The sequence below is a fragment of the Galeopterus variegatus genome, unplaced genomic scaffold, assembly GCF_000696425.1.
Source record: "Galeopterus variegatus unplaced genomic scaffold, G_variegatus-3.0.2 Scaffold3074, whole genome shotgun sequence".
Lineage (NCBI taxonomy): Eukaryota > Metazoa > Chordata > Mammalia > Dermoptera > Cynocephalidae > Galeopterus > Galeopterus variegatus.
Window position 1 is genome coordinate 138005 of NW_007729185.1, and position 27971 is coordinate 165975.

The window sequence follows — 27971 nt, forward strand, 5'->3', positions numbered from 1 at the left end:
GGCAGGGAGGGTGCGTGAGAGTGTCGGCGACACGGGCCGTCTGCGCCTTTACGCCCAGCAGGAGCAAGGATTCCTCGGTTGCTTCTGGGAGCGGCTTCCAGCGGACCACTGACTTCCAGGGCCGTAAGGAAAAACTGGCAATGTCTGGAAATAACCGCGCCAGCCGTCATTCATAATCCGGCGGACCGGAAGGGGAGGGGTTACGTCACTTCCTACTGTCGCTCTGCCAAAAGTTTCCCCTTGGTAGTGCTGCTGGAACCTTTGTTTTCTCGCTTTCGGAGCCAGCTAGTGTGGGGACCAGTTCGGAAGGGGCCACCGGGAACGGACTGAGCGGCGGGGCGGAGCGGTGAGTTGTGACGAGTGACTCTGCTCCCAGCCGCCTGTGGGAGGTTCGAGACCCCCGCGAGGGGCTAGGTCGGAGAGTAGCGCCTTGGGGTCGTAGCTTTCTCGCTTCTTGAGGGAAAGCCTCGTAATTTGCGGGCGGTTTCGTGCCCCAGCCTGACCGCTCTCTCCTTTCAGTGAGGACTGCTTCCTCAGAAGGTGTTGCGGACTGGGGCACGCGGACTGAGGACACGGTCCTAGAGTCTAGGTCCTTGGAACCCTGTCTCGGACCTTTGTCAAGGGTTTTGGCGACTTCCGTGTGCAGCTCTCTCATTCCGTCTCTCATCTTCTTCTGACTCCTTTGTCAAGGACCATCCCCCGTGTAGGCCTTCGGTTTGTCTTGCCTCGTTCCAAGGATTGACATTTCTTTTCCTAGTGTCTCCTGTCGCTTTTCAGCTTCTCTACCACTTGATTGGTTTGGAATAGAGACCTTTTCGCCTGTCCTGCGTTTCCAGATGTGTCCCTAAGGTATCAGTGTATTTCAGGGTCAGGAACTCGGTGGAGGAATGAAAAGGGCTGCATCTTAAGAATGTTTCTCGGAAGGGGTTGCAAGAGCTTGCAAAGATACGAACGGCAAAGTTTTCTAGAGCTGTTATGAGATGGCAACCCTAATATTGCACTTTGCGTGAGCAGATTTAATTGCCTTCATCTCATGCACGTGCAGATGATCAACTTTGGACTTCTTTTGAGATTGGCAGGTAGGGTGGAAAACGGAATCTAGGGGAAAGCATATATTTATGTTTATATTTGAATACCCAATTTAGGTTAGAGAGATCATAGAAGCCCTAGAAAGTGACTTAAGGAAAAACCTAGTTCATGCATTCAGTAAAATTTGTGAGCAGCTGTTAAGTCCCAAGCAGCTGGGTAATAACAGTGAACAAAACAAGTCCCTGCTTTCATGGAGTTTGAGTCTACTGGGATTAATGAATTTAAGCCAAGTGAAAGATTAGGAAAAGAGTACTGCAGTAGGAACATTGTACAAGTCCACAGTCATGAAAGAGGTGATTTTTGCTTTGCTTTGCTTTTGCTTTTTTGATGTTTGGGAAGGGGGTAGGGTGCTTGAGTTTCTCTTGTGTTTTTTGCTGAAGGGATGTTGGAAATGGTTAGAACTGTGTAGATGGAGAGACAAGACCATTATACTTTGATCCATCAATCCAGTATTTCCATAGTCATTTTTTGTGGTACTTTTCAAAGTAGCAAGGAGATAGGCAAAAAGATATATATATATATATACACACCCCGTCCCCACCCAAAGTACTCAGAATTTTTATAGGGAACATATCACTTGTGCCAAAAAAAGAGTATCTTTCAAGGGAGAAAGACCCAATTCCATGAAAAAGCACTACAAGATATCTTGGGAAGGAGACATTATTAATAAGGTTTGGATTGTAGAAGAGCACAGCAGTTGTCAATAGAATCCTCATGAGAAGTATTTGACTGGGTCTTGATAGGATTTGGAAATATGACAATGGGTGAAAAGCTTCCCAGACAGAGAAAAAATAAGAGTGACAAGGCCAGCTAATGGCTGTACTGTAAGGAAGATCTGAGGATGAAGAATGATGGTTTTTGTGCCAATTAATGAATCTCTTAAATGCTTTGCCAAGAAATTTGGGCTTTATTTCAAAGGCAGTGGGAAGCCTTAATTTTTCAGCAGGAAAATAAAAGAAAAATGAAAAAGAGAAAAACTGTGTTTCATGAAAATTAATATGGCAACAATGTTGAAGTCAAGGAGAATAACTAGATTTTTGCTGTAGGTCAACTAAGTTAATGAAGACCTGAATTTGTATAATAGCAGTGGTATTGAAAAATAGGACAAATATGACAAATGTTGCAGAGTCAATCTACAGGAAAGGCCTGCTGGTTGTTTGGATATAAGGGGTAGGGAAGGATTCAGTGAGGGAAAGATTTAGGCCTCAGACCTGACTAATAGAGTTGTGTCATTTATTGAAAGAAAGTGCAGGGCAAGGAACTTGGGGAGATATTCATAATCTCAGTTTTAGTTATAACTGAATTTAAAAGACCATTAGGGCAACCAGGTAGACATATCTACTGAGAAATTGCAGATGTGGAATTCGAACTTAAAGAGAGAACTGGAATGGGGGTGAAACATATGAAATCAGCTGTCTAGACATGGTAGTTGTAAACATGATATGTATAAGATTACCAAGGAAGAAATTGGTAGCAAAACTAAAGAGGATAGCCAAGGCAATACCAAAAGCAGCAGGGACAAGAAGATGAGCCAGAGAAAGAGTAGTCAGAGATAGGAGAGGAAAACCAGAAAAGTTAAGTATAATAGTACTGAAGGGAGGAGAGAGTTTTGTGAATGGGGAAGTAGATAACATGTATTTACTTGGCCAGCATTTATTGAGTTCTTACTTTTTGCTAGGCACTCTGCTAGACATGGGTTACAGCAATGGAAAAAACCAATCCAGTGCCTGCCCTCATGGAACTTACATTCTAAAGAGAAAGACAGGTATTGCTTACATAATTAACAGTTTAATGAATATTATGGATAAGTACAGAATGTTTTTTTAAAAGATTTCTAATTTTGTTGAGGAAATGTACAGAACAGAGATGAAGGATGACTGAGATGTGGGGAGAGGGTGGCATACTATCTATTAACGTGCTAAGATGAGAAATGGTATGATATATTGAAGGACTTAAAAGAAGTCATGTGGCTATAACAGAGAGAGAGTAGCCTGAGATATTAGATAACATTTAATGAGTATGTACTATGTGCCAGGCACTTTTGTAACTGCTTTACATGTATTACCAGATCATGTAGGGCATTAGAAACTTTAAGAATCTTGTTCGTTAACCTTTGCGCTGTGAGAAGTGATAAAAGTGGATTTGAGATACATATACAAGGTTTGGTGATTGAGGAAGCAGGAGTTAAAGCTGATTCCTAGGCTTCTGGCTGGAGCAGTGGGGTAAACATCATTTGAAAAAGGGAATACTAAAGGAAGAACTAGTTGGCAGAAAAGAGAAGAGCATGTGAGTGCCTCTGGTGGGGACGTGTTTAAAAGGAGGCACCAGCTGGCAGTTAGATCTTGGAAAAGAGGCATGGGCTGGAGAGAGATTTATAATCACTGGCAAAACACTAGATCAAATTGTCTAGGGCAATAGTTCTCAAACTTTAGAGTGGAGACGAATTGCCTGGAGGGGTTAACACAGATTTCTGGGCCCCACTTTCAGAGTTTTTTCTTCAGTACGCCTGGGGGTGGAGACCAAGAGTTTGCACTTCTAACAAGTTCCCAGGTGATGCCTATGCCACTGATCCAGAGAACACAATTTTGGAAGAAGAGAATGAGTGAAGAAGAAACCCAGAATGTAGACTTGAGGACCTCATTTTTAATTGGAATAGAAGGAAACTACAAATAAGTCTGAGAAAGAAGTAGGAGGAAAAATAGTATTTATTAGATTTACATGACTGAGACTGTCAATGACTTTGGTGAGAGCTTTTTTAAGGAATGGTTTGACAAAGGCCAAATTGCAGGAATTGCAGCGCAAGTAGAAGAAAAACAGTACAAAAAAGTAGATGATTTTCTGAGGAAGTTCTCTTATAAAAGGGAGAAGACAATATAGAAGAGGCTTGAGTACATTTAAATGTCAACGAAAAGATGCAAATAGAAAGAAAAAGGCTGGGGGAAAAAAGAAGACATAGTAAATTATCCATAGCTTAAGGTTCCAGAGGGGACAGGAAGAGAGGATCAGATATAGGTGACATTGCATGAAGAGCCACCTCCTTCTTTTTTATCACGTGGGAAAGAGGAAAGGTTGAGTGAAGCAAAGGTTGTAGACGTAGTGGCAGGAAGTTGATTTAATTCCTCTCTGACAGCTTCCTTTTCTCTATGAAGTAGGTGAGACCGTTTACTGAAAATAGTGAAGCAATTTTAAAGAAAATGGAGAAAGCATAACTTCTCTTTGCGGGAACTGGGAAAGTGAGATAATTAGATAAGCATGGTAGGATTGCTAAATTGTGTTAAGTGCCAAGATGAGATTGGTGACTCTGAAGATACAGAGTGTATATGTATTCCTCTCAGCTGCGCTGAGAGTTTGGGTTGAGCAAGGGAGAAGATAGCTAGCAGAGTAGATATCTACAAAGTAGGTGAAACTCTAGGGCTATGTATTGGACAAGGGTACTTAGTGTACTAGCAGAGAGTTATTAAAAGGTTGGACCATGGCATGTAAGTTGGATGGGAAGCAAAATGGCATATGACAATAAATCAAGAAGGGTAATAAGAGATGGAGGAAAAGGTTATTGTTTAGTAACAGGAATTTCTGTGTTACTTATATACACTTGCCACAGATAATTCCTAGCATGACCTAAAAATTCACTTCAACACCACTTCTCTAGGTCATTTACAGTTTTAAAGTAAATATTAATTTTCTCACATTTTTTTGAAGGAATACCTAGGTTTTAAAATTAAACCTACATTTAACATATTAAATTTCTTTCATATATACATTTTTTTTCTTTCTCTCATATAGGACTTTGTTTCCTAGAACTCTCATCTATAGTGAGAATGATATGACTCTTTTACAGTCTGTTTTGGTCATGGGTTTTGGAATATACAGGGAAATAATTGAATAGAAATAACATGATTTGTTCTAACTCCAGGAAAATATTTTTGGAAATAGTAAGTGAGGTAGATTGACAAAGTTTACACTATGGTTGCTGACCTCTTTATGACTTCAGTAGAAAGAAAATAAATTTCTTTCACTATATGTGTATTTGCCAGTAAGAAGAGAGAAATAATAGAAACCAGAGAAGGCAATAAAAAAGGGTGAGTAAAAATAAGGTAGAAAACCAAAATATAAAGGACAAAACATGTAACCATGAGTGTTTTAGACTCAACTACTGTTTTCTCTTTGGTGAGGGAGAGAAGTTGGGGCAAGAATGTGCTACTAAGGAGAAAGCAGAGGGGACAAGAAATCCTCTGTAAATTCAAACATCAGGTAGAATGGGAATAAAGAAATGAAAAAAAAAAAAAAATCTTAGATTGGTACCCTGAAGAGGTTTTTGAGTCAAGGCAGTAGAAAAGAGAGTGATGAAAGATTAGTCAAAGAGGAGAATTTATTGTAGTCAAAGAGGAGAATAGTTGTAGCAAGTTTTAGATTTCACTGCCTGAAGATAAAGCTCCTTGAGGTTGTAGACCTAAATAGTTTAGATTCCCGTACCAGCCAGCCACCAAAAACAGAAAAAATAAAAAAAATAACTGACTGTATGAAGTTGGAGAAGATCATCAATATAGATGCTAGGATTGTCAAAGATGATGACAGGGGAGAGGAGATAGGTGAACCAGGTGCAAATGTTCTATACATTACTAGTAGTGAAAATGCAGGTGTCGATTTAAGAGAAAATGCTGATAAATGCTGGTCATGGAATATTTTTCTAAAAGCAGTAATATAGATAATGTCTTTGTAGCCCTCTCTTTGCTCTTTAAGAAGGAACAAGTCAAAGGAATACTACCTTGGGCAAAGTTGTAAGGGAGGTGATGTCATTGGGGAGGATAGTAAAGGTAAAGAGAGAAAAGGAGTGCTTGAGGAAAAATTGGAACACAGGGGAATATGTTGGTCATTAGTGGGGGCTAGAAGATGATAGGTAGCTGGCAGTGAAGTCAACATGGAGAAGGAGAAGGGCTGAGCTGAATGAGAGTGCTGGAGGGATTTGCAAGAGGAAGGTAGTTTGTACCTTAAAGCAGCCATGATGTGTCATAGAAAAAGGGAAACTGGAAGTTGCTAGATAAGGTAGAGCAGTGGCCTGTAAACTTTTCTCATTTATTCCCTGAGTAAAAAAAATTGAACACACTTCCATATATGTGTGTTTAGTCATCAATTATATGTGTACACTATATACTTAAACTGTGTATATTTATAACTTGTTTTTCAATAAAAAATAAAAAATAAGTAGAAATTTTAATATTTTCTCCCTGTATTCCACCATGGTGATCAGTGGACTAGAGGGACATGTTAGTAATTTAGGGCAGAGTACAAAGCCTTTAACTTTTATAATTGCAAGATACTATAAAAATAACTGACTCCAAGGTTCCAGTTGGAATGTTGGTGTTGATGACTTCTGTAGTCTCGTAATGCCAGTTGGAATGTTGGTGTTGATGACTTCTGTAGTTTTGTAATTACATTACCTAATCTGTAATTTAAACCTTTTATCTGTGATTTTAGAAATATATAACAATAAATACTTTGCCTCTGTTTTTCAGCATAGAAATTTCAAGTAATAGTTTTTCTAGTACATTATAAGGATTCTTCTAGGTATCAACCCTTTTGTCAGTACCCAGTGAAACAGATTGTTCTGGATAGTAAAACTACTATGCCCTTAGCTATATAAAATTAGGTCAATAGAAAGATTAGGCTGTGTTCTCCTTGTGCATTCTGGAGGAGTGGCAGGTTTATCCTTTTAGTCATGAAAATTTTATTGATAAGCTGTTTTCCTCAGAACATATTTGGTGACCAACCCCATGAGTAAATTTAAAACTAACTTTCTGTACCTAGTATTATGTAGAAATGATGTATGTAATAATACAGTCTTAAGAAGTGATAGAGCTGATTCTCAGTTTTGTTAAATTCTTACTAATACAGCTGTTTGAGAGAAGATTACTTTTAATGGTATTGGCTGCTGGACTCCTTTTCATGGGTGATTCAGGTAATATTTTATTAGAGAACAGAATTTGACAGTAATTTTGAGGTTATCAGATAGATAGCTAATACCATTTAGGGAACTTTTTAAAAGCATAGGGGCTGTGTGTGTGTGTGTGTGTGTGTGTGTGTGTGTGTGTGTGTGTATTTCCTGTCAAACTCGGAGAGCAATGAGGAGGGAAGTAGGTACAAACAAAATCCGTTTTCAGGCTGTGCTTTCATATGCAAAAATTCAACCTCCAGCAAGTTTTAACAGCATTATAAACCCTTGAAAATGGGAGATTACTGTGGAATTGCTGACAGATCCTTAACTGTAGCAGTGCAAGTGTATTGCCTTATTACAATATTAACCTCAAGGATAGAAGAGGATTTCAAGCCATAGTATATTCATCAAAGGATTGAACACAAATAATACATTTTTACTTTAATAATTTCTTGCCTGGATAGGTATTTGAAAAAGTGACAACCAGAAGTAGAACCACATGGTAAGACTGGTATTAACTGAAAACAAAACTTTTTAATGTTGTAGAATTTCATAAGCCTTTGGTGTGTATCTTCATCCATCTTGGCAAAGTTTTAAGCTGCTTAGGACACAAACCGTTTTAGACCCTATACGAGGTATATATACAAACTACAGTATATGCATACATTTTTTAAAAAGTAGATATGATGCCATCCCTTGGAGACCTTGCTATTTTTAAATAGGTATGCATGAGATACCACAATCTGATGTTAACTAATAAGGTTATCATTAATATGTTTGCTGAGATATTATGATTGGGGCAGAGGACTAAGGAGATATGAAAGGATAGTGAAGGTAAAAGCAGCAACAGTGACCTATCTCTCATCACTTAATGTACCCTTTAACCATTGCCCTCCTGTGAGATGCTTGCCACACGCACGCACGCACGCACACTACGTCTTTGTTTTTTTTATGGAAATAAAGTTTGAGAGAAGAAATTTCTGTATATGGTAAACTTGACCTAAACATATCAAAGTCCTGTGTACTGAAACTCTGAGTGTATCTTTTAAAACAGAGCTAGGGCTCTGTGGCTGGGGGGAGCTTAGCTGGATTTAAAATTTTGCCATGGGTATAGATAAACAAAAACTGATAACATTGGTTGTTTCAGGGGAAAAGAATTAGATAATGCCAGTCAGCTATATGAAGGAAATTTAGTTTTATATGGAATGACCTTTTGGACATTTTAAATTTTGTATCATGTGCACAGTATTATCTATTATAAACAAAAGAACAAAATAGATAAACTTTGGCATAAATAATTGCACATTGTCTCTAAATTACTTCTCCCTCTTTTTTTCCTTTAGGTGTTTGCAATGGCTGCTACTGTGAACTTGGAACTTGATCCCATTTTTTTGAAAGCACTAGGTTTCTTACATTCAAAAAGTAAAGATTCTGCTGAGAAGCTAAAAGCACTGCTTGATGAATCTTTGGCTCGGGGCGTTGATTCCAGTTACCGTCCATCTCAAAAGGTACCTACGTGGATAAAAAGCTTGGAGAGAGTTTTATAAAGTGTATAGTAGTACAATGATGACACTTCGACCATCTCAAAACAGTCTCTGTCAAAATAATCTTTCCTCGTGGCATGAAGAAATTATATTCTTTAATTTTCATTCCTCAAGCTTTCAGAGTACTGTTACAGCACATAGAAAAGTTAGCCAGGTGTAGGGGATACTCTGTTTTACCACTTTATGTGTATAGAAACCCACTAGCTTACAACTTGCTTTAATTTCCAATTTTTTATTATCAGAATATTTTTTAAAAGCTGCTGAATGTAACCATAACTTACTTCTAATTATTCTTCAGTGTTGGAAGGGCAAAAAAATAGTGAAGTAAAAGGACAAGAATTTTTCAACAATGTAAATTGAATATGGGTAGTATAATTTAAGGGAAGAGGATATGTGAGCGTACTTCAGAAAGTTCGTGGAAGGGCCGCCCGGTGGCGCACTGCTACAGTGCGTCGCTTGAGAGCGCGGTGGCGCTCCCGCCCAGGGTTCGGATCCCACATACAGACTGGTTCCCGCTCACTGGCTGAGCGAAGTGTGGGCGCAGCACCGAGGGTTGCGATCCCGTTGCCGGTCCCGGTCCGGTCCGGGCGCGACACTGAGGGTTGCGATCCGTTGCCGGACACGAAAAAAGACAAAAAGGAAAAAAAAAAAAAAGAAAGTTCGTGGAAAAATAGGATTAAAAGATAATATGAATCTTTCCATGAACTTTTTAAAGAGCCCTCGTATGAATGAACTCAGAACTATGTAGCTCCAATCACGATAATAGCAAAGCAGCCAATGGCGACTTACACGTTTTGGAATCCAACTTAACTCTTATGTTTGTGTGATGATAATAGATAACATATCTTAAATGTTTACTGTGTCCCAGGCACTTTTCTGAGTGGTTTATGTGTATAATTAATTTTAATTGTGATAAAGATCCTTTGATATAGGTATGGTTTATTTTTCTCATTTTACATAAGGAAGCGGAGGTATGTAGTAACTTTGTTTCACTCAGCCTATGTTTGTTTTTTGGTAAAATGGGGATAATAACTACTTTGCAGAGTTGTGAAAATTAAAAGAGATAAAGTATATGAGTCACCTAGTATAGTATCTACCTGGTACCATACTAGCCTCTCAGTGAATATCAACTCTTAATATATTCTCTAATACCTACTAAGAAATTCTTTCAAAGTCTTCTAAAGATCTAGCTCTGAAAATCCCAAGTCACCCAGGTCTGTGGATCTAAATACAAACCGAGAAGGTAAGATAGAACTATATGACTAGCATTTAAGTCTAATCAGAATCTGAACCTTAAGGTCAAGTCCCAGGTTTGGCGCCCAAGTAAACTGTAATATTTTGTCCCCTGACTTCTTTCAACACTAGCTCTAGTATTCTCAAGCCTTTTTATTGTCTTTTGAATATTAGAACCATTATGACCTCATTTATTCTACCCATTCTCATTCTGGTAGGTTCAGTGAATTCAGAATCGACCAAATTAATACAGCTCTACAAAACACACTACCAAGTTCATTCTGCTCTGGTACTAATATTGTCCAAATAGTAAAAATCTGTTATGACTGAAATAACCAATCGAAGCTTCTAAAATGGAAAGAAGTTCATCTATTAAAGTACATTAAAAATTTGTTGTGATTAAAAAGCCTGCTGCTCATAGGTTTCTAACTGGGGTTTACTTCTCTTGGTCAGTTTTGAGAAAATACTCCATTACGTGTTTTAAAAGCACAGGTTTATTTAATTTTAGACTTCAGCTGAACATTTCCATCACTAGAACTGTGTGTGAGAAGAGTGATTTATTCCAGTTTCTTAAACTTTAGCAAATACAGGAATCACCTGGAAGCAGTGGCATGCTTGTACACATTACAGTTCTCCGAGTGTAATTCTAACATAAATATTGGTTATATTTTCATTTACATTAGTGAGTAAGGCAAATGTGAAATAATGAATTTGGAACCAAACTCATCCATCAACCACTTGAGCAACTTCTTTGCTGAATTAGATAATAGTTTTAAATTACTGCAAAACTATGTCCTCAGTTTTTTATGTGACACACTATACACTTTTAAGTTAAATCTGCATTAACGTTTTCTCCATCACTACTGTAAGTCTACACCAGTAGTCAGCAAACTTTGTGTAAAGAACTAAATATTTTAGGTTTTGTGAGCCAGATGGTCTCTTGCAACTGTTTAATTCTGCCATTGGAGTGTGAAAGCAGCCTTACATAATGCACAAATGTATGGGTATAGCTGTGTTCCAATATGACTATTTATAAAAACAGGTGGCAGTCCAGATTTGGCCTATAGGTCTCAGTTTGCTAACCCCCAGTCTAAAACAATCAGCACAACAATAAATTGAGCCCTGTATCAATAGGTCTAAAGCCCATTTCTTGTCTCTTCCCTTTCTCTTTCTCCTTAGAGGTAACCACTATTCTGAATTTGATATGTGCCATTCCATTTATATTTTTGTACTTTTATGTATTATCACAGAAAAATAGACTACACTCAGCTATTCTAGTTTTATTTAGAATGATGGGGAAATACCCTCCTTTTGTGGTGGCAGGGATCCAATGAGTAACTGTATGCATAAACTTTTTACACTATTAACAACAATAAATAAAAAAGGTATAACATAAGAATAAGAATTCAGAGTTCAAAACAGAATGAAAAGGCAAGCCACAGACAGAAAATATTTGCAAATCATATATCTGATAAAGGCCTTGTGCCAAAAATCTATGAAAAACTCTAAACTTAATAATAAAACAAACAACCCCATTTTTTTAATTAAAAATTTTAACGACTAGTTCACCAGAAATGATCTTCATATCAATGAGCACTTGAAAAAATGCTCAGCATCATTAGCCATTAACCATTAGGGAAAGTTAGATTAAATCTACAGTGAGATACCACTACATGCCTGTTAGAATGTCTAAAATTAAAAAGACTAGCCATACCAAGTGTTGATCAGAATGTGAAGGAACTAGAACTCTCATATCCTCCTGGTGGAAAATGTAAAATGGTACAACCACTTTGGAACACAATTTAAGTTCCTTAAAAAATTAAGCATATACCTACTATATGACCCAGCCATTCTACTCATAGACATTTATTCTAGGGAAATGAATTTATATGCCCACACAATGATTTGTACATGAATGTTTGTAACAGCTTTATTTTTAACAGCCCATAACTATAACAACCCAAATTCCATTAGTAGGTAAATGGATAAACAAATTGCAGTATATGCATTCAATGGAATATTATTCAGCAGCAAGAAGGAATGAACTGTTGATATACTCAGCAACATGGATGAATCTCAAAATAAATATGCTGAGTAGAAGAAGCCAGACAAAAAAGTGTGTACTCTCTGATTCTGTTTATATAAATTTCTAGGAAGTGCAAACTTATCTATAGTTACAGAAAGCATATCAATGGTTGCCTGAGGATTTGGGGGGGAGATAGTTTCTCTAGGATATATACCTATAAGAGAGGGCCACAGGAAATTTTGTGGGATGGTAAATATGTTTATTATGTTGATTGTAGTGATGGTGTGACAGGTGTATACTTTTGTCAAAACTTATCTATCACATTTTACCCTTTAAATAGGTGTAGTTTGTATCAGTTATTTCTCAAAAAAGCTATTTAAGATATTGGTCATAACATAATGTCTTAAATTTTAATTGAAATTTGTTTAGATTTATGACCTATTTTTTACAATGTATCAGATAGTCGGAATATTTAATTACTAGTGTCTTCTATTTCATTTTTTAGGATGCGGAGCCACCCAAAATTTCAAGTACAAAAACTATTTCCATTAAGCAAGAGCCCAAAACATCATCCAGTCTTCCTTCTGGCAATAATAATGGCAAGGTCCTCACAAATGAAAAGGTGAAGAAGGAAGCTGAAAAGAGACCTGCTGATAAAGTAAAATTTTATTTTAATCTAAGTTAAAAAAAAAAAAAAAAAGTAAACCAATTGTTCCATAGGCAGAAAGAAACAATGTTTTGTGCTACTTCTTTTATATAGTAGTGGGTAATAATAATCACTAAGTAAATATATTTTGATTGCTGTAGATGTTGACTTTCTGAACAATGAATAAAATTTGGAAGTATTTTTTTAACCATATAGTGAAGGTATTGTCAACAAATATTTGAACTGTAGGAAGTATAGTAATTTCAAGTGTAAACTTCAATTTGTAACTCAGAGATTCTAGACAGAACAATTGTTGAGAAGAAATAGGAAAGAGTAAAGATGCAAATGACTAAACATGTAACCTTGTTACACCATAGCATGCACCTTAACAGGGCCACAGATAATTCTTGGATTGTGTATTTTAGATGATTTCTGCAAATAGTAATTAAAATATTAGCAATTAATAAATACATTAAAGAAATATCTTCAGTAACCTTTACCCTCAAGGTGGAGTGTATTGTCCCATATGTTTTTATACTTTTACTAAATAGTAGCTATTCATAAACTATATTATATTATTTTCACTGCTTTAAAATTTATGCAAATGGTTTCATATTGTGTATATATATATCCTTTGGTAATTTACTTTTTCTCCATTCCACAATGTGCTTTTGAAATTTATCTAGGTTGATGCATGTAGATCTTGATACTTTTAGCTACTATACAGGAATATTCATTCTGTGAATAAACCAGTTTATCCATTCCCCTGTTGATGAGCAATTAGGTTATTTCTCCTTTTTCTCTATTACAATGAAGCTTCAGTGAACTACTTTATAGGTATCTCTTTGTGAACATGTTAATAGTTTCTATAGTATGTATACATGTAAGTGGATGTAATAGGATATATACATCTTTAACATTACTGAGCATTGCCAAATTGCTATCCAAAGTGGATGTACTAAATTTATACTCTCATCAACAAAAAATTCTAAATTCTCCATGCTTTATTGGACTTTTTAGTTTTTACCAATTTGACAGATATATTGATGATATTTATATCTTAAAGAAGGGAGCCAGAAGGAGCTTTGAAGCAGATATTGTAATGTATTAAGTCTGAATGACTGTTAGATAGCTCATTTATTTCTTGTCAGCATATTTTAAATATTAGTAGTTCATAATTTAAAATACTTAAAATAAAAAATAGCCTTATTAGTGCTGTGGTTTCTCAATTCAAAGCATCTTGATAGGAAAAACAAAAAGGCAGTACAAGTAAATCCATTGATCTTCCAGAATTCTTTAATAGATAGAAGAGTTCAAAGAAAAACACAAATATATGCTAAACTGTCCTAATTTATTTCTATCTTGCTGATTTCTTTTAATGTACTGATTATAAATTAGTTATAATTCTTCTACAAATCTTTAATGTGTACATCTGTCTCTATGTGAAAATGTCTGTAAAATGGACTTGGTCATTACACACTGTTCATCTCATTTATCTCTCAGTGACTTAAAGTTTATTCTCCCATGTTACTTGCATTATCATTTTCTGGTTGGGTGTTTTTTATAGATGAAATCAGACATCACTGAAGGAGGTGATATTCCAAAGAAACCTAGATTGGAGAAACCAGAAACACGGTCCTCTCCCATTACTGTCCAAACCAGCAAGGATTTAGCAATGGCTGATCTTTCCAGTTTTGAGGAAACCAGTGCTGATGATTTTGCTATGGAGATGGGATTGGCCTGTGTTGTTTGTAGGTAAGTTGTATGTTACCTCAGATTCTTTTATTTCTTTGTTAAGCATAAACAACCTCCTCCTACCCCCCACCCCCAAATCAGAGCAATTTGTTGGGAGTTTTCTATTTTGTTTTTATTATTTGGGGGTAGGCAGGAGATAAGTAAATTATGCCTAATGAACTGCCTATATAGCAATTTAACATCTTGAAAATTGCCAATTTATCTTCCTGACTCTGGTTTCTTTAATCGTTTATGTTGTAGTAACATTTTCTTGAGTTCTAGAGAGAAAGTGATTATTGTGTTGTTGTTTAGTGAGGAAGAGTCTGTTCAGCAGACTCAATTATTTCAATCTGTGTTGCTTCTATTTTTTCCTGAATTGTTGATAGCACTTATAAAAATTAAACTATTACATGTCATTTCCTGAAACACCATTAAATCTTTTCCTAAGGATAGTGGATATGAAAGGAATGGATCATGTAGGTGTTCTGAGTAATGTTTTAGAACATGGATGCATAACTATAAAAATATGGATTATTCTCCATGGAAAAAGATGCATTTTAAAAATCAGAAATAACTAGATTTTAAACTCTTTGATTCCAGGGGCTAAGCTTTTAATTTTTAATGGCTTTCATTACCTAGATAACAAACAATTGACATTCTTGATGCTGTTTTCTTCTTAAAAATGTTAAATTCTGGTTCATTGCAACTGAGTAAATAACTATAAGCTTTTGTGTACCTTATAGAGAATGAGTTGATGTAGTAGGATCATTTGTTAGAGCTCTATTGTTTTCACATGTTTATTTATTTCAGGCTTTACCATAAAGTTGTCATTTTATAAATAAATAAATGGTAAAATAATAATGGGGAGAGCACTAGTAACTGTAACCCTCCATCAGGAGACTTACTGTGATAATCTAAGGCAATGGTGATTACTTTTTGTGCTATTGGAACTTATACTTTTTTAAAACACTTATTGCTACATTCTTTTCAGTTGGTCAGACATTTATCTAACACCCTAGGTCTGCGCAGTAATGCAGTTCATACTGTAGATAATTAGGTCTAGTTCTCACCTTTAGGTTACTCCTATTAATGAAGCAGATAGAACAACATGTAGCTAACTAATATAAAGTAATTTAATAGAGATACAGAGAAAATGTTATGACACTGTAGGGAGACTATTCAAAATCTACTACCTTCTGGAAGAAAGAAAAAAATTACAGTAAGAAATGAAAAGGAGAATATTGCCAAATTTAATTAAGGCACCTTATATATTTATTAATGGTTGAGTATAAGTTTTAAAAGAAATGAAGTGTTTGTGTAGGCTACATGTTGGAGTTTGTTATTTTGCTCTTTCCTTTTCTGGGTGTTTTTTTTTTCCTTTTTAGTACACCAAATTTTACCAGAACAATACTGAAATGACTTTAAATTCCTGTATTCAAGAAAGTGTAATGTTTAATGGTTTATTTTCTTAGACAAATGACGGTGGCATCTGGTAATCAATTAGTAGAATGTCAAGAGTGCCATAATCTCTACCACCAAGATTGCCATAAACCCCAGGTGACAGACAAGGAAGTGAATGACCCTCGCCTGGTGTGGTATTGTGCCCGATGTACCAGACAAATGAAAAGAATGGTAAGAATCATTTTTTTCTGTCTTAAACAATCTCTGTCACCTTTTTATTGATATGTGCCTTCAAAATAAAAATTAGAACATTTAAGACATTGAAAAAAGATAATATAAGCTGATTATTTAAATGTTTTTATATATAGTATACATATGTGATTTTTATGACTATGTCTAAAGACCAGACTATACTATATGCATTTTTCTCTGTTTAGCTTTTAGCTTATTCTAATGTAGATAAACAGGATTGGAGAACCACAAAATATGAATATTCCTTACTAGTATGCCAATGTATTTGTAAACATTAAAAAATGCTATAAAGTACTATGGGCAGCTGTGAGATAACACAGCCCCAGTCTTCATTGAGTCTGGTGAGGAAATATAGAAAATGTCCTTTCCTTATTGAGCTTAAACCATCAAACTTGCAAGTTGTATATAGAGGGAATATTTACACGTGCATCTCTGTCTTTCCATCTCCATCTCTATTCCTCAGTCTTTCCTTCTCATTGCCTTTGAGTGACCATTTATTTCATTCTCTCAATGTACTTTCTCTTTTTACTAATGTAACTACCTTTAATATCATACTGAGTGTGTTATTTGTTATATTGGTTAGGTTTTTTAGCTTTTATTCATTCAAAAAGTAGATAAGTGAATTTCATAATTTTCATTTAAAAGGAATCAAGAAGTTGTTATTTATTCCAATGACTTATTTTCCCCAATCTTCCTTCTCCTGCCTTAGATTAGGGAACTCTTGCTAAGAGTTCTCGTATCTGTTAATCAAATGAATTTCTACATAAGTTTGTCTGAACAAATAGATCTTTTTCAGGTCAGAAGCACTTTATTTAAAGTAAAAATTCATGATATCTATTTTACTTTTTAATCAGTTAAATCAGAAATAGAAAATGTTTTTATTTATTCCTATGAGAAGTAATAAAATTTCAGTGGCATGTATACTTTTTGTTTGTAACAGGAAATTTCTGTGACAAGGTAGAATTTTTTCCTGCTCATTTCTGATTTTTTTTTTTTTTTTTTTAGTTTATTTTTTAAACTAGTACTCCAGGACCTCAACCAAAATTATTACAGATGAACAATATAGTGCATTCCAGAGCATTGGTAAAAAGCCACTAAGAATTGGTCATTGTCAAAAGAAATAATTCATCAGTAATCTCTCTTTCTCTAGCATATCTTCAATTTTTTAAATTATTATTATTTCACTATAACTCTCTTAATAGCTAAAGTAAGTACTATTCTCCCCCAAGTTTTTTTCTCCCCCATTTTTTGTGACTTGGTTTACACCAAATCTGTGTTTGTGGTAACCCTCTTTCTGGGTGAGCTTTAAGGCTGATTAGATATCCTACAGGTAGTATAAATACAACATTTTTAAAATTAAAATTGTTCTCTTCTCCACTCAGTTTTTTTCCAAAATTGCCTGAGCTAGAAAACACTATTTTTGATGCTTCTCTTAATTCCATATCCCTCTGTTTACCTCTTAGTTCTGCCTCTTATATATCCCTCAAAACTCTCCATTTCTTTCTTATTACTCTGTTCCACAAACCCATCATTACTTGTCTATTGCAATAGCCCTCTAAGAGGTCTACTTGCTTCCCTTCAATTCACTTTGCCCACTATAATTAGAACAATTAGAATTATTCTTCTAAAATATTTATCTGTCTTATCTGCTTAAATATGCCCAGTGGCTTTTAATTACTTATATAATGAGATTATACTTCTTAGGGTGCATACACGAATACTCTCTTTTTGACCACAACCTACCTCTGCAGCCTTTTCTCTCACAGCTTCACCTTATACACCCATACACTCTGGCAGCGCCAGACTGCGTGTATCATTTCCTGAGTATAGAGAACTTTCATGCTCCTGTATGTTCTGCTTCTCAGCTGCTTGTCTTCATCTGGGGTAGTGTTTCTTCTTTATCTGCTTTGCAGATAAATGTCTAATTTATTTATCAATAAGATCATGTCTCACTCATTAGCATAACACCAAAGCAGAGCTCAGGACTGGGCACATTCTACATTCTGTTGTTCCCATTATAAAATGGAAGAAATGTAGTTTAGTACCAGAAATCAACAGTCCAATCTATGTATCCAAGAATCGAAGTACTGAATGGGGAACCGTAGTTAGTATTAGGACATGACTAGAGTACACCAGGAGTAGGTGTGGGGAGATACCAAAGGCATGATGTGAAGTGAGCCTGAAGATCAGGATCTAGAAACATAAAAGTTTAATGACAGAAAGGAATTTGGAAACACTGGGGATACTAAATCCAGTCATTCTAGCTAAATTGCTTTTAGTGAGATTCTCATATGTGCATTGGTTACTGCTTCAAGGTATTTCCAAATGATTATAAATAGCATCGGATACACCCTTTCTCCTTGCACTGATTTCTCCAATTGGGGCAGTTTCTATAGTACAGGTTATTGAGGAAGACCTGGTTAAGAATGTTGTGATAGTATATGGCAGGGTTCCTGGTCATTCTTCAGTTCTATAATTTTCTCTCAATAATGGTGTTATGCCCCAGCACAGGTAAGAGACTCCTATCATTTATTTCAGTGGTTCTCAGTCTAAGGTAGCAACACACTCCTACTCAGCAGTATTTAGAAATATGTGTGATATTTATTGCCATATCGGCAGTTAGTGCCCTGAGTGGGGAATTTTATACATTCTGCAATGTGTAAAGCAGTCACCCAATAAAAAATTGTGCCTTTATTGAAAAACACTGAATCAGTAATTATATTCTAGTTCCTTGAAGTGGTATCACCAGCAAAGGACAGAGGTTCTGGCTATTTCTTACTCAGTTTCTAAGATGGCCAGGTGAGATAAGGGAGGCAAAAAAAGATCCGAATATGATCACATAGGCATAGCTCATTTCTGGATCTTCATTATAATGAGTCTTCAACTGCTAAAACATACAAGTTAGGGTGGTCTTCAGAGTCCTACCTCTGGAATGGTAGATGTAGGTGGAGGGTAGGGTAAGATTGAAAGCATGGTTATGGTGTCATATGCTTCTGATTTGCTGTGAGGGCTGTATTCTCACAACATGGTTTTGCTGTAGAGGGTAGGATGGCCCTTCTTTCCTACTAGTAAGAGATATTTTACCACAGATAGTCTTCCAGCATCTTTAATAATATTCTTGATCTGAATGTTGCTTTACAAGTCGTGTTTAAAGTTAGGGAGGGCTGGCCAGTTGGCTCAGTTGGATATATAGCACAGCCTGGTAATACCAAGATCAAGGGTTTGGGTCCCCGTAACAGCCAGCCACCATAAATAAACAAGTAAGTAAATAAATAAATAAATAAATTTTAGGTGTACTTTGATGTAAAAAGTATGTAATGAAAAAAGTGGCATGAATTGAAATTTAAGGAGCAAAATTATATAGTATGGCAGATAATAGCACAATTAAATTACACAAGAAGGTCCAAACGAGTATAAGATTGACCAAATTCAAGCTTCCAGAAATGGGCAAAAATTACTAATAAGTCCCTGGTATAGTACTGTATGGATTTATGAGGATTGTCAAAGACTATGGAAGGCTGGCTGGGAGCATCTTTCCCTCTCCAATATGGGTGGGTTCTTCTGGATTCAGTTTGATTATCCTTTGCAAATAATGATGATGAATAAATAGTAACTATTGTTTTCAGCACTCAACACTTTATGCTAAACTCTCACTTAATCTAATTCATCCTCATAAGCAACCTTTAAAATAGATGGTATTATCACCATTTTTCAGATGAAGAAACTAAGCTTTTAGAGATTTATATATTTTACTTGAGGTAACATAGCCATGGAAGCAGTCAAGCTGTGTTTTAATTAAGTTCTATTTGACTCCAAAAACTGTGTTTTCAAACATTACGCTGTTACTACAACATTCAAAGGATCATCAGAGACTGTTATGAACAACTATATGCCAATAAATATGAAAACCTAGAGGAAATGGATAAATTCCTGGACATATATGACTTACTAAGACTGAACCAAGAAGAAATAGAAAACCTAAATAGACCAATAACAAGTAACAAGATTGAATCAATAATAGTCTCCCAACAAAGAAAAGCCCAGGACCAGATGGCTTTTCTGCTGAATTCCACCAAATGTTTAAGTAATAATTAATACTAATACTTCTTAAATGATTTCAAAAAACTGAAGTGGATGGAATTCTTCCAAACTCATACTACTAGGCCAGCATTACCCTGATACCAAAACCAGGCAAGGACACAACAAAAAAAGAAAACTACAGGCCAGTATCCCTAATGAACATAGATGCAAAAATCCTCAATAAAATACTAGCAAACTGAATCCAACAGCACATCAAAAAGACTGTATGCCTTGATCAAGTGGGATTTATTTCAGGATGCAGTGATGGTTCAACATATGCAAATCAATAAACATAATACATCACATCAACAGAATAAAAGAAAAAAACCATATGATCATCTTGATAGATGCAGAAAGAACATTTGATAAAATTCAACATCTCTTCATAATAAAGACTCTAAACAAATTAGGTATAGAAGGAAAGTATCTTAATACAGTAAAGGTTGTATATGACAAACCCACAGCTAATGTCATACTGAATGGGAAAAAGCTGAAAGCTTTCCTCCTAAGAACTGGAACAAGACAAGGATGCCCACTCTAATCACTTCTGTTTAACATAGTACTGGATGTGCTAGCCAGAGCAATTAGGCAAGAGAAAGAAAGAAAGGGCATCCAAATCGGAAAAGGAGGAAGTCAAATTGTCCCTGTTTGCAGATGACAAGATTTTATATATAGGCAAACCTAAAGACTTTATCAAAAACTCCTAGACCTGATAAATAAATTCAGTAAAGTTGCAGGATACAAAATCAACATACAAAAATCAGTAGCATTTCTATATACCAACAACAAACTTGCAGAAAAAGAGATCAAGAAATCAATTCCATTTGCAGTAGCAACAAAAAAATAAAATACCTAGGAATATGTTTAACCAAGGAGGTGAAATATCTCTACAATGAAAACTGTAAAATAATGATTAAGGAAGTCAAAGACAACACAAAAAAATGGAAAGACATTCCATGCTCATGGATTGGAAGAATCAATATTGTCAAAATGACCATTCTACCCAAAATGATCTACAGATTCAGTACAATCCTCATCAAACTACCAATGACATACGTCACAGAAATAGAAAAAAAAAAGGAAAAAGATCCTGAATAGCAAAAGCAGTGAGCAAAAAAAAAGTGGTGAGTATCACATGCCCTGACTTCAAAATATGCTACGAAGTGATAGTAATTAAAACAGCATGGTACTGGCACAAAAACAGAAACATAGACCAATGGCAAAGAATGGAGAGTTCAGAAATAAATCCATGTACCAACAGCCAACTGTTTTTGACAAAGGAGCCAAGAACACACATTGGGGAAAGGGTAGTCTCTTCAATAAATGGTGCTGAGATCCATATGCAGAAGAGTGAAATTAAACCCCTATCTCTCACCATATACCAAAATCAACTCAAAATGGATTAAAGACTTAAATTAAGACCTGAAACAATAAAAATTCTAGGAGAAAACATGGGGGAAACACTTCAGGACATAGGTCTACGCAAGGATTTTATGAATAATACTTTAGCACAGGGAACAAAAGCAAAAATTAACAAATGGGATTACATCAGACTGAAAAGCACAGCAAAGGAAACAACCCACAGAGTGATGAAGCAAGCAGCAAAATGAGAAAAATATGTGCAAATTATTCATCTCACAGGGGATTAATATCCAGAATATACAAGGAATTTAACAGCAAAAACAACCAAAAAAAACAAAGAATCCAATTAATAAATGGACAAATGACCTGAATAGATATTTCTCAAAAGAAGACATACAAATGGCCAATGGGTATATGAAAAAATGCTCAACATCACTAATCAGAGAAATGCAAGTCAAAACCACAAACAAAGAATCCAATTAATAAATGGACAAATGACCTGAATAGATATTTCTCAAAAGAAGACATACAAATGGTCAATGGGTATATGAAAAAATGCTCAACATCACTAATCAGAGAAATGCAAGTCAAAACCACAATGAGATATCATCTGACCCTAGTTAATCAAACATACAGAAAATAACAAATGCTAATGAAGATGTGGAGAAAGGGGAATGCCTATACATTGTTGCAAGTGTAAGCTAGTACAGTCATTATGTAAAGCAGTATGGAGATTTCTCAACTACAGATACAACTACCATATGACCCAGCAATTCTTCTACTGGGTATATACCCAAAGGAATAGAAATCATCATGTCAAAAGGACATCTGCCACTGCTGTGTTTATTGCAGCTCTATTCACAGTAGCCAAAAGTTGGAACCAACCTGAATGTCCTTCAACAGATGATTGGATAAAAGAAAATGTGGTATGTATACATAATGGAATACTACTCAGCTATAAAAAAGAATGAACTTCATCCATTGCCAGCAACATGGATGAGACTGGAAAAAATTATAGTAAATGAAATAAGCCAGTCACAGAGAGAGAAATATCCCACGTTCTTACTCATATGTGGAAGCTTAAAAAGTTAATGTCATAGAAGTAGAGAGTAGAATAGTTGTTACTAAAGACTGGTTGGGGGAAGGAGGAGAAAGGAATGGGGAGAGGGTGGTCAGTGGATACGAAATAGTAGAAAGATAGGAAGAATGGCATCTAGTGTTCTGTAGTAACATAGGGAGACTACAGTTAACAACAGGGTACTGTGTATCTTTGAATAGCTGGTCGAGATGATGTTGACTTTTCCTAACACAAAGAAATGACAAATGTTTGAGGTGATGGATATACTAAACATTGCTGACATGATCATTGCACACAGTATGAATGTACCCAAATATCATACTGTATTCCATAAATATATATACAATTATCATGGGTCAATTAAGAAAAATAAAAAGAGAAACAGTGGAATAGTGGTTACCAGAGGCAGGGAAATGTCAGTAGACCGGTATAAAGTTACAAAGGTATGGTTAGATATGAAGAATAAGTGCTGGTTCTCTAGGGTGACAATAGCTAATAATATTGTATTGTATATTTCAAGATAGCCAGAAAAGAAGATCTTGAATGTTATTTTGAATGTTGTAACCACAAAGAAATGATGTTTACATGATAGATATGCTAAGGATTCTGAATAGATCATATACAATATATGCATGTATTGAAACAACAAGCTGTACCACATAAAGGTGTACAATGAAACAAATTTTTAAAAAAGAGGAAAAATTTTTCCTTAGGATATTTCAACATTATTAAACAAAACAAAACAAATACTACACCATTACCATCTATATAGTTGTAATTATTTACTTGTAAAACACTAAAACATAAACTGAAAGTGGTTAGAGTTTATTATTTAGTGAAGTTCCTTCTTATAAAATAAAGGGGGAAAAATCAGTTATTAGTCAAAATAAAACTGAAATTGCTTAAAAAGGACCAGTGGATACATATCTTTTGAAGATAACATAGAAGTTTATGAATTTTCTCTGAGGATTTAGTGTGCCTAGTTCTGCAATGTAGGACAACCTAATAAAGGCTCATTATTTATCAATAAATAGTTTTTTCCTCTCTATGCTGTATTTAAAACCATGTAAATGATTTGAACTACATGTTAACTCACCTTCAGTAACTCGGAGACTTATGGCTTCACCCCAAGAAGGAAACTAAGTCTTTGACCAACCGTAATGAAAAACAAATGCATGTCATAATGAAGAAAGCTAACTCATAACATATAGTTTGTGATTTAAAAAAAAAAAAACAAATATGGTTTGTCTTGTTAAGATGGTATTTAACCAACTGTAATCTGCATGATTTCTAAAGCTTAATATTATCTTTGTTGTTTAAAAACTAATGAAATCTATAAAACTGTTAATATGATAATAATTTGTCCAAGAGTCTATATTTTCAGTGTTGTTTTATCGCAGTGTTTTTTAAATGTTCAACTGTGTTTCAATTCAATGATGAATCCTGTGATAGATTTTTATTATATTTTGGTGTATTCAATTTAGATTTTGTATCTAACTTGATACACTGATTTTTACAGGCTCAAAAAACTCAGAAACCACCACAGAAACCAGCCCCTGCAGTTGTTTCTGTAGCGCCAGCTGTCAAAGATCCGTTGGTTAAAAAACCAGAAACTAAACTCAAACAAGAGACAGCTTTTCTAGCGTTCAAGAGAACAGAAGTCAAGGTACAGTACATTCCATTTTTATCTAAAAAATTGCTTAATAAAATTTAATGAGAAGCTTTACATACTAAGTGGCTATATGTTGGAAATTAAGACTACATTACAATTATATCAGGTAGAAAGGAAACATTATTTAATTTCTAACTCTGTTATTTCTTTTTATCACAGGTAGATACATTTTTTGATTATTGGGTTATTTTTTTATTATTTAATGATTATTGCCAAGTGATATTCTTTACCATTCTTATGTGGTTAGCTACTTATCTCCAATCAGGAATTTGATTTAAATTCTAAGTACTTCTGTTCTCAGTAGCAACAGTTTTGCTCCTCACACCACTTGAGCTGATTGGCCTCATAGCATTTTTTTTTTCCTTTTTTTTTTTTTACTGACCGGTAACGGGATCGCAACCCTTGGTGTCGCGCCCGTACCGGGGACTGGCAACGAGATCGCAACCCTCGGTGATGCGCCCGCACCGCGCTCAACCAGTGAGCGGGAACCAGTCTCCACATGGGATCCGAACCCTCGGCGGGAGCGCCGCCGCACTCCCAAGCAGCGCACTCTCCAGTGCGCCACCAGGCCGGCCCTCATAGCATTTTTTCTTCCTACTTTTTGGCTATTAAAAAAGTTTTCTTGCTTTATCTTGTTTTTTCCTTTTATTATCATGACCTTTCATGGTACCTACCTCTTTTACTAGTGGACTATATTATCTAGTTAAAATATCATCTTCCTCATTCCTAGGTTTGCATTCTTGAAATCATATTGCCTTATTAATATCCTGGCACTTTGATATCATGGAATAAAAGAGTTTTCTAATCTAATTTTATAACAAAAAGAATACTTTTACCAAGTTATATATTCCAGTTTTAAACATAGCACTTTTAAAAATGAAAGAAAAAATATTAGCCCCCAATTTTCAAAGACTGGCCCCAGAAAATTCATAAGATATTACCTTGTCTAAGTGGCTATAAGTAGCAAGTTCAGGAACCTTGATGTGATGAAAAATAATATGAATATAAAATAACTGAGAATGACACTAAGAATTGTATTCGCTGATCATTTTTTTTTAATTTGCCTGGGAATAGTTGATATCCAAGAGATATCCATTATTGATTTGTCATATAGGAACTTGGTGAATTGGAGTACAAGAAAGAATAACTAATTTATTGAAAGTAATTAGAGTTACTATATTCTGTACTTAATCATTTCAGTAGATTTTTATAATAAACTTTAGTAACTACTACAGTTTAGTTTTGGGAAATCCAATATGAGATCATTTTATGGCAAATAAATTAATGCAGTGGCAGTCATGTTTGTTCTGATTTAGAGTTATGATAATGAATAAATTTGTACTATGAAAAAAAATTTGTTCCCACTCACATATAAAAAGTAAATGGCTTTCTAACTAGGATAATGAGCAAGAAAATATCCATAGTTATAAATATTCAAGTTTATTTTCTACACTGAAATAGTAAGAAATGACTTGATCTCCATTGCTTGTGTTATTTTACTTCTATGTGTCCTGATAGTATTATAAACCATCTGCCATTCTGTTGAAAAACAATACCAGGCAACAAGCAAGCCATTAAAATAAAATGCCAGACATATAGAACTTGCTTTCTTGTTTGCACTTCATAAGTGTTGGTCTTTTTTAATTACTTCAGGTGGGTTTTCTTCTGTGAAGTTTATTGAAAAATCATTTTACCATATGGCAGACAGTTTTATGTATAATAGAAAAGGAAAAAAATAGATCTTTCATAACTGAAAATGAAAAGTTTACTACACCTGTGGCCTTTTTCTTTCTTGACTAACTTTTTCTCTCATTACCAGTGTGCATTCCTCTAGGAATTTATGATTTATGTAAAGTTTACCTTGTCTGGATAACCTCATGAGATAGTTACCGTATGATGTTACTATATATATAAAAAAAAATCCTTTCATTTTTCAGAGTATGGAGCAAAAATCTGGATATGTCCTTTTATAAAATAAAGATCTCAGAGTTCTCTATTTTGATTACTTTTCATATTGGTTAAAAATATTTACATGCAAACAATTTTGAAGACTAAAAATGTCTCGTGAGCTAAAAATGTCTTATCAACTATTTCAGAGTTCAGTTCTAAAATATAGCTGAATATATTTTAGGCATAATGTTATTTTGTAAGACTTTACCTTTACTTGCTTGTGTGTGAACTTAACACTTTTATGAATCTTCTTAAGAATATGAAGGTAGAGTGTGAATAAGAACTTCAGTTTAAAATTAACTTGAACAAATTATATTTGTGCCTAATGTAAAATTGGAAAAATTTGTTCCTGTGTGAACAAGACTAATGCATATTTGTACAAGTGGCATGAGTATCACTGTGCGCTTCTGATTAGCCAAGAAGTCGAAGTGTTAGACCCTTAAGAAATACATCAAGGAATGAGTCAGACCTACCCAAAATGTCACCGTGCAGCCTATGACACAGTTAAAAATCCTTTATACAGAAGCAGGAATCTCTTGTATAATGGTTTCAATGGAAGCATGACAAGTTGTGAAACTAAAGTCATGAGACCTTTTCTTTTTAATATATCATCAGAGTTGTACACTTCCATGTAGTCAGCTTTGCACATCTGTATATATTTTGCAATGCTGTAGCTGTTGCTCAAAATTTGGAGGAACATTTTTTTTAAATGGGTTTAGAATCTGTGTACAGCTGTTTTCTTTCTCTCATACATTCACTCAGTAAGTAATTATTGAATGAATCTCTTCATCTCAGGCATCTTCTGAATATCCTGGGAGTGAACATTTTTGTCCACTAAGAATGGATTACATTTTTGAAATGATGAGTCATTTTGAGCAAAGTCACAGAATTAAATGCTTTACTGAGCTACATAATATGTTTGGGGTAAAAATAAGTTAAAGCACTAAATCTAATTTTCTGATAAGGCTTATATCTGGATCAAAAAGTGGTTCCCAAAAGAAATTCAATATATTTTCCTTTGGAATCATTGGAACAAGAATATGGTATCCAAAAATTTCTGCTTTGGGAATGGAAACACCCACTAGCGACGGATAAGTTTTTTTCTATGTGTTTTTTCAGATCAGCTTCATAAGTACCTAATTTGCTGGTATGTTTTAAATTTCCCAACTCATTACTTTGGTATAAAAAAATCTAACAGATACATTTGTTATATATTCAAGGATATTATATAGGTGTTGATTATACTTCGCTCTAATGTAATATTTAACTTATTTTTTTAGACATCCACGGTTATTTCAGGAAATTCTTCTAGTACCAGTGTTTCCTCTTCAGTAACTAGTGGTCTAACTGGATGGGCAGCTTTTGCAGCCAAAACTTCTTCTGCTGGTCCCTCAACAGCAAAGTTGAATTCAACAACACAAAATAATAGTGGGAAACCTGCTACCTCATCAGCTAACCAGAAGCCTGTGGGTTTGCCTGGTTTGGCAACATCATCCAAAGGTGGAATGGGTTCCAAAATAGGTTCCAGTAACAGCACTACGCCCACTGTACCATTGAAACCACCTCCACCTCTAACGTTGGGCAAAACTGGCCTTAGTCGCTCAGTTAGTTGTGACAACGTCAGCAAAGTAGGTCTTCCTAGTCCAGGTAGTTTAGTTCCAGGAAGCAGCAGCCAACTAAGTGGGAATGGAAATAGTGGGACATCAGGGCCTAGTGGAAGTACCACTAACAAAACTGCTTCAGAATCGAGCAGCTCTCCTTCAGCATCCCTTAAAGGTCCAACTTCACAAGAGTCACAGCTCAATGCTATGAAGCGATTGCAGATGGTCAAGAAGAAAGCTGCTCAGAAGAAACTCAAGAAGTAATGTGGCCAAGTAGGTTTTTATATCATATTTCCCTAAAGATGGAAAGCTTATTATTAGAACATAAACTGTAATATACTATAATTTAATAAAAATTTTCATAATCAAAT

General features: G+C 35.2%; 1 protein-coding gene across 5 annotated transcripts; it reads left to right on the plus strand.

Moving 5' to 3' along the window:
- Positions 1-239: 239 nt before the first annotated feature.
- Positions 240-27971, plus strand: INTS12 (integrator complex subunit 12). 5 transcript variants are annotated; one of them, XM_008583893.1, is made up of 7 exons: positions 240-346; positions 8365-8529; positions 12330-12482; positions 14038-14225; positions 15677-15836; positions 23897-24043; positions 27280-27971. In XM_008583893.1, the coding sequence occupies exons 2-7, from the start codon at positions 8374-8376 to the stop codon at positions 27862-27864; spliced, it is 1389 nt and encodes a 462-aa protein (XP_008582115.1). In that variant the 5' UTR covers positions 240-346; positions 8365-8373; the 3' UTR covers positions 27865-27971. The 5 variants fall into 5 exon arrangements, with proteins under 5 accessions (XP_008582115.1, XP_008582118.1, XP_008582119.1 ...); XM_008583896.1 differs by lacking the exon at positions 240-346 and adding an exon at positions 693-849; XM_008583897.1 differs by lacking the exon at positions 240-346 and adding an exon at positions 863-1079.